The 17204-nt window shown below is 36.0% G+C and overlaps 1 protein-coding gene across 22 annotated transcripts in view; it reads left to right on the forward strand.

Moving 5' to 3' along the window:
- Positions 1-17204, forward strand: part of Stxbp5l (syntaxin binding protein 5L) — a 588968-nt gene that overhangs the window by 340084 nt on the left and 231680 nt on the right. For 12 of the 22 annotated variants that reach the window (XM_087209125.1, XM_087209139.1, XM_087209148.1 and 9 more), the window contains exon 8: positions 12028-12063. The exons of the other annotated variants lie outside the window; for them this stretch is intronic. In XM_087209125.1, coding sequence (XP_087065251.1) covers positions 12028-12063 — 36 coding nt within the window. The remainder of the gene's footprint in view (positions 1-12027; positions 12064-17204) is intronic. 22 annotated transcript variants of the gene reach the window in all.

A 17204-nucleotide genomic window follows, 5' to 3' on the forward strand; every position in this document is an offset into this window, starting at 1 on the left:
GCACATTGGTCTATCAAACAGAAAGGTGTGCTCTTGAACTATACCTGAATTGGATATAGTAATGAGTTCATCTCTTCATATTCTCAGCTTTGCTCCCCAACCCTTGGCTGTTGCTTTACCCGAGCTTTTGCAGAGTTAATTTCATATAGTACTGCTTCCTGAAGTTGAATGGCTATGCCTAGAGTCTCTGGCTCCTCTTATGAATTCCAGATTCTGAGGATGTGCCATAACATAGGACCTTCGATCTGGCTTCTCTAGCAAGATAAAAGAAAATTTTCTTCCCTTTTACTGAGTAATGGGAGTCCCTATTCTGAGCTAGTTTATTTTTTCTTACTTGTTCGTTTGTTGTTTAACATAAACTGTTTAAAAACATGCTACAAGTTTCATATCAATGAAACAACTGCTAAATGACTAGATATATCTCTTCTGCTTCTCCATATGAAGAAGTGGTTAGTGGGATAATGAATCATCTTACTTCTTGTTCTTTATTTCCCTTTCCCTTATTATTATAACCCTGAGATTGTACTGTTTCATAAAACATTAGCACTTACCTTGACACAGGATTTTTTCTATAGAACTGGATTTAAATAATATATATCACAGTTGTTCTAGATCAGGAATTAGACTACAGGCCATGAGCCAAATCAGGCCTGCTGTCTGTTTTTATAAAATGTTTTATTGGAACACAGCCATGTTCATTCCTTAACATACTGTTTGGGGGTGCTTTCTTTCTATAACAGCAAAGCAGAGCATTTGTAACAGAGATTCTGTGGCTTTCAAAGCCTGAAATATTTACTATATGCCTCTCTAAATGAAATATTTGCTGACTCCTAGACAATAAACCCCAGCATGGGATTTTGGAGTTGGATTGTCTCCTTTCTAAAATCAAAGAATCTGTTGAAGGTGCCATGTGGGGAGGTATTAAACCTTGCCATACAGTCACATCCCAATTACTTGGACATCCTTTTATGATTAATTGGGATAACAGGCTGCTGGAAAGATAAGACAATGAGAGGTGCTTAATTTATATGGGGCAATGATAAGTATAATGATGATGGTAAAAATAGCTTCATTTGGTGGCATTTGCATTATTCTGTTACATAAATGATTACAAATTTAGCTGAAAACAAGTTTATTACAATTTTGTAGGCTAGAAGTGTAACACAGGTTTCACTGAACTAAAATCGAGGCATTAGCAATTTTGCATTTCTTTAGGTAACTAAAGAGTCTGATTTCTGGCCTTTTCGGGGTCTGTACACATTCTTCAGATTGTAGCTTCCTTTCTCCAGCTTGAATCCCAACAATGTAGCATCTGCCTTTGTCCATCATTACATCTTGTTCTGACCACATGTGGGAAATATTTTCCACTCTGAAGGACTCAGGTGATTGGTTTTTATCCACTTAGGTAACCCAGGATAATCCCTTTACATCAAGCTCTAATCCTTAAATATATGTGAAAAGTCTTTTTCTCATATAAAAAAATTTGTGTGGTGTTGGGGATCAAACCCAGAGCTGTATTCATCATAAGCACACACTCTACAACTGAACTGTACCCACAGCCCATTTGGAATAGTATATTTGAAAATTTTTACTGTGAAGGATTACTGTGTTGGCCTTTTTGGAAGTTCTTTTTCTGTTGAAGTCATACTGATATAGGGGGAAGAGATATAACCCCCAAACCTGCTAGATAATCCAAAATGCGAGTTCCTGTTCTCTAAAATCGAAGAATGAATTCTACGAACAATGGAGGTTAAGAGTAGGAAAAATTTATTGGGAGAAAGCAAGCTTCTGCCTAAGAGAGACAGAAGGGAGACTGGAAAGTGGGTTGCCTGCTCACCCCACTTTTCAAAGATGTTTTATACAGCAAAGCCATGTGGTGAGGTGGGTAGAGAGTGGTACAAAACTATAAGACCCAATGGAAATTTACAAGGTGGGCATGAGGTGGGACAAAACCATAACCAACCAATAAAATTACAAGTACAGTCACCCAGGTAGTATTGATTAAATGGGGATCAAATGGGAAGACAAGTCACATACAAGGAATTTCCCATTTAGAATATCAATCACTACTATCTATCTCTAGGGGAAGTAGTAGTTCTTTTTCTTTTTATAATGCTAACCAGTGAATGTGCCTCAATTGTTCTCCATGTGGGTTCCTTGCTGTGTTGGCTCCTGGAGGGCTGTCCCCTTAAGGGAGGCCCTGTCTACCTGCCAACAAGATATCTAATTAACTTACCTATCTATAATAATACTAGAAGTTAATTACTGATTTACTTCATCCCAAAGGCTCTGTGAGATAGCTTTAAATGAACTCTTATTTCCTTTATCCCTGGGCCCAGTATCTGTTTATAAAGAGACCCAATACATAGCTTTGATAGGTATTATTTGTTATAGTCTGAGCCCAGATGAAGAGAGTCTGATCCTAACATCTTGTTTATTAGTTTTCTTGGGATACCATAACAAATTACCACAAACTAGGTGACTTCAAACAAAAATTTAGTTTTTCATAGTTCTGGAGGCCAGAAGTCTGAAATCAAGGTGTTGGTTAAGCCATCCGGCCTCTGAAGGCTCTATGGGAGAATCTTCCCTTGCCTCTTGTGGCTCAGATATTCTTTGACTTGTAAGAATTTAATTCCAATCTCCATGTTTATATAGCCATCTTCTCTGTGTCCTTTATTCTTATAAAGAGAACAGTCATTAAACTTAAGGGCCACCAAGTCCAGGATGATTTTATTTTATTCTTAACTAATTTTCTCTCCATATATATTATTTTCAAATAATGTCACTGTTGTGCCCAGATCTCGAAGTCCCCAAAGACCACCAAGGGGCCGATTCCGATGCAAATGCACGAGGGTCGTTTATTCAAGCTCCAGCAGGGACTCACAACCATCACCGGCACAGCGGATCAGGATTGAGAGCCCCGAATTTCAAATTAGCGGGGTTTTTATAGAGGTTACAGCAAGGTTTGGAGATTTTCCACTTAGCAGTTACATGATTGGTTAACATTTAGCAAGCATGAAGTGTACATTTCTGATTGGCTAGGCCCATCGGGGCGTGGGGGGGCGGGTTGAGAGGCGGTTACATGTAGGTTTTACGGGGTAAAAGAGGGACAAAGGTTAGTGGTCGACTGTCATGTACTGATGGTCAGCAAACACACTGACTAATAGTCACGACCATTACGTACTGACAGTACATCTACAGATTGTTCTATGGATAGGGGGCCTGGAACGTTCTTTTCCTAGGCAAACAGATGGTTGAGTAATTAACTTAGGAACTTTGCTTCGGTACAGATTGTGTCTTTTGTCCCAGAGCATGCACATTTTAACCATTAATTTGTGAGAGGCTAGGGGAATGGTGGATTTTAGCAAAATGGAGTCGCTTTGGTCTCAGTCACATTCTGAAGTTCTGGATAAGCATGTCTTTTTGAGGATGCTAGCCACATACTATAGCCGGAATAGGTAAATGTGTATACATAAGCCTAAGAATATTATAACTTCCCTCAGAACACTCTGCAGCTTTTCTGAACCCTCCAGGCTAGCATATGTACCACTTTCATATTTCAAGGGGAGAAGAGTTTCTCATTTTTAGGAGAGTTTATAATGGCCTCACTTGAGATAGTTGAATTGGATGATGTTTATATTCACAAGACTACTTCCAGTATCATTACTTCCAGCCCATAACCAGAATTAGAATCAGATTTCAGCACAGCAAAGGCATAAAAGTGTAAGTTTTCCTCTATAAAGAAATGGACCACACATGAAGAAAATAGAGCACCTACCAAAGGAAATGAGGACCTCTTTAATATTCTCATTTTCCAAGGGAATGTGTCTGGGAGTAGTTTTAAAGGAATTGAATAGGGAAATGTTCATTTACGTAGGGAACTCACCCAATATTTGGTGTTTAATGCTTTGGTTAGGACACTTAAATCTGGTTTCTGGGATGGCTTTTTGAAGCCTGGACTCAACAAAGGCACATGATTAATAAAGATAGCAATGACTTTTGAGATAGCATTAAAAAATAACACAGAAAATTATAGGAGATAAAATGCTAAAATGAATATGTATTGCTTGGCCTGGTAAGTCACCTCCTAATTTTGTACCCTTTGGTACCTGAAGGACATGATCTCCACTTAACCTAACAAGTAATATGCTAGAAAGGCAGATAGGAACATACTGGAGAAGCTTTGTAGTGACTATCCTTTTTTAGGCCTTTGTTGACAGTAGAAAGTGATGGCAGAGAGCCAGTCTCCATAATATCTATGAAGATTAAATATCGTGGATTGGTAGAGACCAGATGGCAATATTTAACCATATGGCAGTATGGACATAAATTACTATAATAAGCAGCAGGTAGCAGTACAGAAATCCTTGGTAATAGGTAATATATTATGTTTCTAGGAGTAAAATTAGGTGGGCAACTTACTGAGATATTTTGTGATTTGCATCAGCAGAAAATATCAAGAATAGTTTTTGATAGTCACCACCAAAATGGAAAAAATCACAGTATCTCATCAGATTTCCAGATAAGTTCACAGATGCAGAATCCATTCATTAAAAGAGAAGCCAGATGCCCCTTAAGAAGAATCCTGAAATACCCCATAAGTACATACAGTAATTATAGGAACATCTGTGGTCATTTGCGAGAGTAACTACTTGTTTTTCCCCTCTGGGTCAATTATATATCATGTCAGAGCAGAGATTGATACTGAGAGATCCAAAAAGCAATTAGAGGCAAAGTGTATTCAACTAAGTGACCAGGTGATAGTTATGGCCTAAAATAAAGCTGAGAGTAGATCCATTGGGTATACAAATATACCTATTTTTCCTAGATGTATAATTTGGATACTTTTATTCATATTGGTTTCCCGCAATTGTAATTAGAGGCATAGTAGGAATAAAAAATGGTAATTCCTGAAGCTATCTCCTGCCAAGATTGTAATCAGAAATAATGCTTTGTTTCTGAAGGAGTTGCAGAGAATAGTAAATTGGATTTCAATGATAGAATGGTAATGGTCACCAATACATCCTTGTTGAATTCCATGGTCTGGAGTACAAAAAACAAGATGGATCAAACTTTGTAATAGTAAATCACTATAAAATTAACCAAGTTATAACTTCAACCACCAATCCCTTGCTGTTGATATTTCATGGGTGCACAATTACCCAGTGTGGTACTCGATATATAGTTACTGATTTAGGGAAATCTCTTTCTCACATCTATCAGCAGAGAAGATAAAAAGCAACTTGATTTTATAAGAATACCTGTATAACTTCATAATCTTTTCCCGTATTATCTTATTTTTCCTACTCTCTGTCATAATACAATCCTCAGGAATGTTGATTATACATTGTTTAGAAAGGATTCACTTTGTTGGTTGTGTAATAAAAATTGGAACTGGTGAGTAGAAATGTTAATGTCTACATAACTCATAAGAATTATGTATCAGAGGGTGGGAAGGAAATTGCACAAAGATCAGGGACCTGCTCAATACGAGTTAATTATGAGAATGTTATGGGCTGGGAGATACAGTGGACATTTCCTTTAAATTGAAACATAAGGTATTATACTTCTACTTACCAAGAATGTCACATCATTAGTGGACCTTATTGGATTTGGAGAATAGTATATAATTCTTCTGCAAATTTCTTTTGCAAAAAATTTTTAGGTCACCCAAGCATCGACCATTTTAAACTGGGGCCTAGAAAAAAACAGGACTCTTCGCTAACTGACAGCTGCTTTGTAAGCTACCTATCCCAGATCCACCCAGAATCAATGATCTGATAGCTTATCAATGATTGGAGCTTAGTGTATCTTCTATATAAGACTATCTTATTGGAAAGCCCAACAGAAGGGCCACAGCACCTACTTTCCATTTTCAGAGCAACCTCTGGGTGCTACAAGACCCTTGGTGAGGCTGAACCATGGGATATCAAATGACTATGCAATCTAAGCTATTTTTTATGAATAAGATGTTACTATATTCATTAAGTCGTGCTGGGTTGGAAAAGTCGTATTTCAGGAGGTAAGTAGAGCTTTCCAGATAAAGTAGATGTGTAGAGCACAGAATTTAATCTGTTGCAAAAGTGTCTCTCTTGGCCTGTATATATGATTTCATTGGGTGGGAAGGGAATATCTAAACTGACAAAGGAAGAAAGAAAACAGATGTGCTTCACAGACAGATGTGCTTCACAGACAGGTAGTTGACACTAGCTAAATATAGTTCAATTATGTCCCTACATAGGATGACTCTGAATGACCATGGTACAGAAAATTCTTACAATGGACAGAGCCACAGCAGTACACCTGATTGTGCATTTCATATGGAGAGTGATAAAATAATTAATCCAAAAGAAAAAATACTCTTCAACTTGGAAATTTAAAAACTCTTCATTAAACAAATATTAAGGCAAATGTAAAGAATAAATCAAAATTGAATGTATAAACTATCAAAAATGAAATAGTTTATTGCAGTCCATATAGTCAGGAAAGCTTAAAACATTTACTATATATCTCATTACAAGAATTGTTAACCAAATCCGGTACTGAGTATAATAGCAAATAAAGAAATTTACAAATTGTTGGAATTAACAATTTGTAGGAACTTCCTACAAAGTAGAAAACTTGGACCTTCTTTCTACCCACAAACACAACTGATTAAGCTACAATTAATGTATAGATTCCCTTGGTGATAAACCACTTCAAAGTTTTCTGTACCATAGTAGAACATGATACTAGATCAAAGGCAATAAGGAGATTTAGAGTATACCCACTCATCTGAGATCCTGTCCCAGATATAGTGCTATAATGATTAGGAATAAATCTACCATGTTTCCCTGAAAATAAGACTGGGTCTAAAAAAAATAAAAATAAAGGCAAATGCATGCCATTTAACAAAATTAGATAAAATACAGTGGACCCTCAAGTTACGACTGGCCTGACATACAAACAACTTGGGTTAATTAGGTTAGTGGAAGATTCATTTACCTCTTGTTATCTATAGTGAGTCCCCAGATAAACATCCAGATTTCAGCTGTATTGACTTACAACCAACTTGAGATACAACTAGCCCTCAGGAACTGATTGAGTTCATAAGTCAAGAGTTCACTGTAATTGGAAGTTTGAAAATTCAAATGAAGTTTTGATCATAGTATCCTACTCTACAAATAATTATGATGTCTATTTTGCTACCTGTACACAAAGTTCTTCCTTAACTGCCTTTCTGAGACATCTAGTTACAAGAAGATGTATTTTTCACCCTCTCTACCATCAAATATATATTTTTGAAAATTGAAAAGAAAAATGATTTTGTAATCATGTCCTTTTTCCCCATCTAGAAAACACTGCCTGTTTAAAATTATTTAAATAAACTGTCAAAATCAATACAAAAAAAAAAAAAAGACTGGGTCTTATATGTATTTATACTCCAAAGAAAACAATAAGGCTTGTTTTCAGAGAATGTCGTATTTTTTCAACAATCTACATTTATTCATGTACAAAAATCTGCATTTATTCAAATACAGTTATGTCATCTTCTGAAACACCATCATAAAAACACCCAAAACCTCAAATTCTGGCCTGAATTTTTTGTGACTCCATTTCCTGTAGAACCATTCACTCCAATCTCTCATGTTAACAAGAGTGCTGTCCTTCACTGAGGACTTCTTGTCCGTATACCCTGTTTATAGTGCCCTGACAACACAGCTGTCAGTGACTTTATCCCATAAATTCTTCACTCAAGTCACGACCTGCAGTCTAGGCTTAAAAGCTTCTATTAAAAGTCTGTTAAAGTCTTCAAAATGTTATTTGAAGACTTACAAGACCAGAGTAGCAACAAAAATGATGACAGTTAAAAATGATGGTACACACAAAAGTGATGAAAAATTGCAGCCACGAAAATTCAGAAAATACTTATTTCACACAAGTGTGTTAAGTATGTCTATTACAACATACAATGTATTGAATTATGAAGATTCACGTTAGGCACAACCATGTCTATTCATTATCAAGTGTGCATGTTTTTTGTGTAGTGTCTGTACTCTGAATAGTCATTCATCAATAAGTCTCAAATTTATCTGTTTACATAGGCATTTACCTTTTACCCAAAGGTGTCTGGTGGAGTATTTACAAATACTTATGATTTATATTATTTAAAGTATTGTCAATATTTAGCTACATATTTTATAATTTAGTACGTCCATCATGTGTTGCAACAGACATACTAAATGCATCCATCTGTTTGATGGGGCTTATTTTGGGGGTAGGCCTTATAGTATAAGCATCCTGAAAAATCATGCTAGGGCTTATTTTCCAGTTAGGTCTTATGTACAAAGAAATATGGTAGTCCTCAGCTTCACCCAAGCGAGGTAAGAGCTTCTTTGACCATACATAAGCACCTCAAGTTTTTCAAAAGGAATCCCCAGAGGACTGGCTTCTATCTTTCCAGTCTTGGAGCACTGACAGGCCTGATATAATCCAGCATCCCAGGAGAAAATGGAGGCAGCAACTTGAGCTGGTAAGCACCACTGATTACTATCTGTCTCACCTACTCCCCACTCCTCAGCATAAAAACAAAACAAAACAAAATTCTAGCTCTCAGCTTGCCCCTCAGGATGGAAAGAGTTGATTTGTGTATTTGGTGCCCCAACTTCTTTGGACATACCTAAGGATTTAGCATTTTCTCACCCAATTTGAATCTCTGATGGATCTGGTACAACCTGGCTGCCTGGGAAGAACAAATGTGGCTTGGGCTGGTAGATACCATAACTACCGAACAAAAGTATTTAGAAGATTCAAAAGTTACACAAAAGAGAAAGTATTTCAATTAAAAAAATCAAAAGCAGAAAAGAACATTGCAAGAAAAGATAGGCAAAAATATTTATATGTTGTGTACAAGAAAATCACTTCAAAAACACACAAAAGTTGAAAGTGAAGATGGAAAAAAGGGGTCCCAGCACCTGGAAGGAAGCTCCCCTGCCACTATCCCATGCTTCTAGGGCAGAGAAGCTAAGATGGTCCCAGAACCCAGAAGGAAGCTCCCTTGCTGCCATCCCAAGCTCCTAGGGCAGAGAAGGTGAGCCAGTCCCAGCACCCAGAAGGAAGCTCCCTTGCCACCATCCCAAGTTCCTAGGGCAGAGAAGGTGAGCTGAGTGGGAGCCAGAAGCACCCCCCACCTCGTGGAAATGAGAAGATACATAAACAAGCCTCAAAAACAGACTTCTGGATCATCTACAGCAACCCCAAAGGGAAATGAGATGGAACACTCTGATACTCAACCACCTGGACTCTCTGAACTGCCAACAAAAGAGGATCTGGGAAAAATGAAATCAGAAATAATTACTCAGATAATAGCAAAGATTTTGCTCATGGTGCAAGACATGATTAATAAATCTGGAGAGGACACAGATAAAAAAAATAGAAGATCTGAGGAACATGATGGAATCCCAACATAGGAAACAAATGGAATCCATAAAACAGATGCAAACAGATTTCCAGGAGATTAAAAACTGCATCAAAAGTCTGCACAGCAGAATGAACCAATGTGAGAATAGAATTTCAGATATAGAAGAAAAGATTGCAATTAGTGACCAGGAAAAAAATTGCTTTAAAATTGTAAAGGAACACAAGAAATCAATCCAGCAGCTGCTAGATGATGCAAAGAAGAATAACATAAGACTGATTGGAGTCAATGAAGAAAGAGGAGAGAGTGCAGATGACATAAAAAAACTGTTCACAGAAGTGATGGCAGAAAACTTCCGAAGCAGGGGAAAAGAACTTGACATACAGATAAGTGAGGCATATAGGACTCCAGCTAGCCTTGATCAAAAAAAAAAATCTACACATAGGCATATAATAGTTAGGATTCCAGAAACCCAACAGAAGAACAAAGTTCTATAAGCAGTGAGAGAAAAGAAACAAATCACATACAAAGGAAAGCCCATCAGAATCACAGCAGACTTCTTAATGCAATCCATTAAGGCAAGAAGAGCTTGGAGTGATGTATTTCAAGCCCTAAAGGAAAACAGCCTCCAACCCAGATTCATGTACCCTGCAAAACTATCTTTCAAAATTGATGGAGAAATAAGATACTTTCATGATAAAGAGCACCTCAGGAACTTCATGAATATCAAACCAGCACTCCAAAAATTTTAGACAATACCCTAGGAAAAGACAATGAAGATCACAACCCCAGGAAACCTAGCAGAATGAATCCATTGAGTGTGACAAACACAAAGGGGGAGAATCTTTTAAACTTTTGACTTCATCTCCCTAATGAGTGTATAGTTCAATCTTGTTATTGTACTGATTAGTATTTTTCTGATTCTAGAGTTGCACACCTTTCCTTGTGCTATACTGGCTATTTATCATCTTCTTATGTGTACTTTTTAATTGGGTTGTCTATTAATGAGCTCTAAGAATTCTTTATGTATTCTGCTCATAGGTTATATGCATTGTAAATATGGTCTGTTTAAGGACTACTTTTCATTTTAATGAGGTCATTTAAAGTTCTAAATTTTGATGGAATCTCATTTATCAATTTTTTTTCTTTTATACATCATGTCTTTTGTATCCTAGGTAGTTCTTGCCTACCCTGAATTCATAAACATTTTCCCTTATAATTTCTTCTTAAAATTTTATACTTTCAGGCTTTCATATTTAGGTTCATAGATCCCTTCAAGTTATTTTCATGTATGGAAATAAAGAGTTGAGGTTAATTTTTTATATACAGATACCAAGTTCTAGTGCTGTTTGCTGAAAATATTATCTCTTCCTCAGCTCTTGAATTGAGTTTATATTCTATAGCATGCTAATGTTAAATAATCTTTCCAAAACTCAGTGGACCATATATGTGTGATTCTATTTCTAGATTCTCTGTTTTATTCCAATGATCTATATGTCTTTCCTTACACCAACACTGCCTTGATTACTGTAGCTTTAGAAGAAGTCTTAAAATTAGGTACGAAACGTCTTCCAACACTGTTTTTGTTTTATTGGATTTTTTGTTTTTGTTTTTGTTTTTTTAACTTTTCTAGGTCCGAGAAGGTTCTGTTCTACTTCTGGTCTCCCGATAGCTTTTACCATGAACAGCTGTAGAATTTAGTCCAATACTTTTTCTCCAACTACTGACAGGATCATGTGGCTTTTTCCTTTCCTCTGTTAAAACGATGACTTTTGGGGGTGGATCTTCTAAAGCTGAACCAACACTGCCATCCCTCTAATAAAACCACTTTCTACATACTGCCACATCTGACCTCTAATAGTTTGTTTTGTTAAAGACATTTCTATCTATGTTCATACTTTTTTCTCCTATTATCTTTATCCGGTTTTAGGATTAGCACAATGTTGAGTTCCTAAAATAAGGGAGAAGTATTCCTTCTTTTTTCTGCTTTAATTGTTTGATATAATTTATCAATTAAAATGTATATGATCCTGCTATTGTCATATAGGTAGGTTTTCAAGCTAGGAATATACTTTCTTTAATAGGTGCTATTCAAATTTTATATTTCCTCCAGAGTTAGTTTCATTAATTTGTCTTCCAAGGTACTTCTTAGAAGTTGTCAAATTTCTTTCAAAAAAGATTTTTGTAAAATGCTCTCTATATCCTTTTAAATTCTGTAAAATCTGTGGTAATGTCTCCTAGATCTTGATATTATAATTTTAAAAATGTATAATTGATATTGTGTAACAGGAAGAAAAGGTCTAAAGGAGCAGGGGAAGTGGGAGGGGTAGGGGAAAGGAAAAAAAAGGGAAAGAAAAACTATGAGAAAAGGAAAAAATGGGAACAAAGTCTTTGCAAATAAGGAAGAGTGGAGGGGGCAAAGGGGGGAGGGTAAGGGAAGGGGAAAAAAAATAACCAAGATACTCATGTAATGGTACAATATCCCAATGATGAATGTAATTGTATTTTATGCATTAAATGTACCAATAAACTTAATGGGAAAAAATATTTAAAAAAATAAGATGGAAAAAGGTATATTATGAAAAAATATGGAAGACAAAAAAAAAAAAAACCTGCTTGCTTCTTTGTAGGGAACAGGGGAAGAGGACATTACCAGAACCTCTGCGGTGAGTCCTGGTCTCCTGCGAGCCACAGCAGCACACGGCGAATTACAGGAAAGGTAGAAAAATGACACTGAAAAGAAGCTGAGCTTTGGGTCTGATCAGTGCTGCTCTGGGCAGCAAAGACAAAAGCCCTCAGTTTACTACACCTTTTATTCAGTACATCGGGAGAAACAAATGTAACAAATGACTTGCAGAGCGTTCAGTACATCCTGGGTAAATAAGATGTTAACAGTCCAAGAACAATGAGGAACTGAGTAGATGTTTGTTCTCCCAGGATGTTTTCAGCTCCCAGGATGTTTTTTGTCCTGGAGAATCACAGCATCACTGGATCATTGAGGTCTCAGTTGTGACCGGAGACCAAATTGGAGTTATTCTGTAGCTGGGCTGTAGGCAAGAGAACTAGGATAACCAAATGATTTTACCCTAAAATTTTGTAGCATTGCTCCCAACACTTCTTCACATGAAAAGAGTTGGTAGAGACTCAGTCACTAGCCAGGCTGTTTGGTGGGGCACTTCTGCATGAGCTCCTTACACAAGACTGGGAGTTCTGCTTTCTTCATCTAATGCATGGTCACTAACATAGAAACTAAAGAAGTGAAAAATCTAGTAAAGATATTCTATACAAATGAACAATATAAAACAGATTACCTGACAACTAATAAAAATAACTCTCATAGGGCTGGAGATTTAGCTCAGTGGTTTCACTGCCTGCTGCACAATGCAAGGACTCGAGCTCGATCCCCGGTACCTAAAAAACTAAATAAAAAATAACTCTCATAAAGATACTCATTGATGTCAAGAAAACAATGTAGGTACCATTTGAGGATTTCAACAGAGAAAATATGTAAAAATATCAAATAAAAATCACAAATGATGAAAATAATTAAAAAACTTCATAAGAAGGATCAGTATCAGACTAAAATAGAAGAAAGAATCTGAAAATTCGAAGCTTGCTGGAAATAATTCAGTCAGAATCAAAAGGAAAAAAATGAAAAACAATGAAGATAGATTGAGACATGAGATGCCACCAAGTATACCAATACATGTGTTATAGAAGTCTCAGAAAAGAAGTAAAGAATCCGTTTTTCAAAGAAAAATGACTGAAAACCTCCCGAATCTGGAGAAGAAACTGGATATCCATATCTAAGAAGCCCAAAGAACCTCAAATCCTAAAGAAATCTACCTTGAGGCACATTATTACTAAACAAAGGTCAGAAACAATGTTGAAAGCAATAGGAAAAAACCCAAAACTTTCTATATACAAGAGATTTCTCATAAAATTACCATTTTTTTAAGGTAAGAAAATTACAAGCCAGAAGGGAGTGGATTGATATCATCAAAGTGCTGAAAGAAAAGGGGGAAAAAAACCTGCCAAACAAGAATACCATACCCAGCAAAACTATCCTTCAGAAATGTGAGATTAAAAAAAATGTGAGATAAAGATTTTTCTAGGTAAACAAAAGCTGAGGAAACTTATCTGTACTAAATCTGCCTTGTAAGAAATAATAAAGAGGTTTTTTAAAAAATTGAAACAAAAGGATGTGTTTGCAACACAATAGAAGAAAATATACTCCTTCATAAGGATAAATATATAGACATATCCAAAATACTATGCTTTAATATTGGTAAATTGATCACTTTTTTTTCTCATTTCAAGTTTATTAAAACTTTAGCAGTACAAATTATCCAGGTTGCAGATTATCAAAAGATCAACTCAATGAAGTCCACATTAAAAAAAAAAAACAACAAAAACAGGACATAAAGTAACCCCAAAAATACTGAAAACAACATAAAGGATATTCACCAGCATGTCTCTAAAACTTAAATTTTGAGATAGAAAGGAAATAAATTCATACAACTCACTCACCCAATTTTTTTTAGTTTTTTTTTTTTTCGGTACCGGGGATCGTCACTCATCCAGTTTTGTCTTCATGTGTTCTAGGGCTAGATTCATGATCAAAATTTTTGTTTTTATCATGTACATGGTCATTCTCTGCAGCCTTTGATTTTTGGTTTTGGTTTTCCACTGAGGATCAGGTCTTCTCATCATTCCTTAGTTTATGATGTGGAGGACTTTAATTCAGTCTTGGCTTTGTTTTATTTTTGAGAATGGACTTTGATCTCTGTCAGCCTTTTTTTTTCCCTGTTACTACTTGAGCTATTATGTTGATCACACATTCTTATATAAAAGTTAAAATATATTAAAAATAACTAACTAAACTATACAATATGAATAGGAGAAAATTGACAAAATATTAAATTGTGTTGAGATTAATGTGTAAAGTTTTTGTATACTATTGAAAGTCAGTTATTATTATGAGACTTGTATTTTATGTAACCACAAAATATGCTTTCAGAAGTTACACAAAAAAAGGAATCAAAATATTTGGGTTTTTTAAAGCCCCCAAAATTACAGGAAGAGAGACAAAAAGATTTATACGTCATCTACAAGAAACTCACTTTAAATTTAAGGACACACAAAGACTGAAAATGAAGAGGGGAAAAAGGTATATCATGCAAAAGAGAGGAGAGTTAGCTATAGTTACTTTAGATAGACAAAGTTAAAAATCACCACAAGCGACAAAAAAGGACATTATATAAAAGCAGAGTCCACTGTTGGAAGATAATAATTATAAATACCAGTAAAACCTTGGATTGTAACTTATCCTGTGAGTGTTCCACAAGACAAGCAAACATTTCTGATAAATTTTACCTTGATGAACAAGTGATGTCTTGTAATATGCGTGGCATGGGATGTGGAATGTCACATGACCACAACTGAGCCAGTGGCTCTTCTCTCTCTCACTGTGGGATTGTGGTTCATTGTCTCTCTACAGCAATAAGTTATGGAAGGGCCTCTGGAGAAGAGGAGGAGAAAAGGTGAAGAAATTCTCACTTCAAATTAGATTAGGGAGATGTGTAAAATGTGGGAAACTTTATAAAAAATTGAAATTTTATAGAAAAGCACCACCCAAATAAGGCTGTATCAGTTGAGCAATGAATCTGTTTAATGATAATGCAATGTCATATTTCTGCAAAATCCTCAAAAGGCAAAACCAAGTGTTATTGGATAGGTTGCTTGTTAAAGTTGCACACAAAGAAAAAGGTTCCATTGAACCAATAAATAGCAGTGATTCCCTTGCTAGTGAAAGTTCGATGCAGTAACATTCCTCTCTCTCGACACTCTCACACCAGCCATGAGGGTTTTCAAAGGTAAACACAGGTTAATTTATTTTTCTTTATGCTTTATATTTTCCTTATTATTTTATGTTAACAGTATTATAATCATTTTTATATAAATATTTTTGGTTCTGGAACAAATCATCTGAGTTTGCATTATTTCTTATGGGAAAATTCACTTTGATATACAAGTTCTTTGGATTACAAGCATGTTTCCAGAACAAATTATGTTTGCAAACCAAAGATTTACTGTAAGTGTGCAACCAACATGAGAATACCTAATTAACAAAGTAAACATTGACTGAATTAAACAGAGAAATAAGCCGGGTGTGCTGGCCCACACCTGAAATCCCAGCACTCTGGAGGCTGAGGCAGGAGGATACTGTGAGTTTGAGGCCAGCCAGGCCTACATAATGAGTCTAAGGCCAGCCTGAACTACACAGTGAGACTCTCAAAAAAAAATAGTTGGCAATATAATAGTAATAGGAAATTTCAGTATCCCACTTTTAATAGTGAACAGATTATTCAGATAGAAGATTAAATGGATTGCAAGGAGTAACAATACAAATGCAATGGATTTAACAGATATGTATTGAAATTGCTGCCCAACTGCAGCAGAACACTCATTGTTCTCAAGCACACATGGAACATTTTCCATTACAGATAACGTGTGAGCCCACAAGTCTTCACAAATTTATGAAGATTGAAATCATACTATGTATGCTTTCTGATCAACAAGAAATGAAACTAGAAATCAATTACAAATAGAAACTTTAAAATTCATAAATATATGGAAATTTAAAAACTAGAAATAAGTAATAAAAAATTTTGTGACAAAAAACACTATCAAAAATGGTGAGATGCAATAAAAGCAATATTAAGAGGAAAGTCCTAGCAATACAAGTCTGCATTAAAGTTATGGATGATCCTAAACAACCTAAATTAACTTTTCTTTCAAGGAACTAGAAAAAGAGAATCAAACTAACCCTAATGTGGCAGAAAGGAAGTAAAGATGACAGCAGAAATAAAAACAATAGAAAAAGTCAAAATTGTATTTTTTACACTATCAATGAAGTTGACAATTGTGGTGGATTAACAAACGGTCAACTTATAAAACCCAGCTGAACTGAATCAGTGTGGTCTGGGCATGGAAGACCCACCTAACGATTGTTGCCAGTAGCATAAAAAGAACTGGAGGGGAAGATCAGGGGCTGTTGATTTCCTAGGAGAAGCTTGCTAAGGTTGGTTTTCCTGAGGTGAACTTGGCTGTTCTCATAGGAGGAGCTTGGTTCCTCACTGTCACTGGGAATGGCTGCTGTTCTTGTCAAGGAAGCTCTGATTGTCACCATGGACATCACTTCATGGCTCCAATGTAGATCCCTCAGCCTGGTGGCATAAATCCTTCACCCCATTGGTGCAGGTTTTCTGGCTTCTACCACTGGCCTTTGGGACTTCTAGGTGCAGATCCTCTATACAAACAAGCATGAGACATTGCTGTGAGCCCTAGGCCACTGGCTGGACTCATGGAGAACATTGCCTTGGACTTTAGGCCTTCAGCTGGACTTGGGCAGGACATTGCTGTGGGATCGAGGCCATTAGCTGGATTCTTTGGGTCTCTAGTGTGCAGCTAGATCTCTTGCACTGCTCTGGATTTGACTTTTTGGGTGAATATTATGATCCTATATGTTATATGTTCTGTATTAAATCTATTTCCCTTGCAATCCCAGACAGCAGCAACAAGACTTTACCTAGATTAAGAAAAAGAAAAAACTCAATCAGAAATGAAAGAAGGAATTTATAACTGATGCCACAGAAATAAAAAAGATGAGACTATTATGAGCAACTATATATACACCAACAAACTGAATAATCTAGAAATGGAAAAATTCCTACAAACATACAACCTACTGAAACAGATAATAAAGAAATAGAAAGTCTAAACATATCTCTAATATAGAGACAGA

This window comes from Heterocephalus glaber, unplaced genomic scaffold (genome assembly GCF_053883595.1).
Source record: "Heterocephalus glaber isolate CG9 unplaced genomic scaffold, H.glaber_assembly_v1.0 deba00000122, whole genome shotgun sequence".
In the NCBI taxonomy this organism is placed as follows: Eukaryota; Metazoa; Chordata; class Mammalia; order Rodentia; family Bathyergidae; genus Heterocephalus; species Heterocephalus glaber.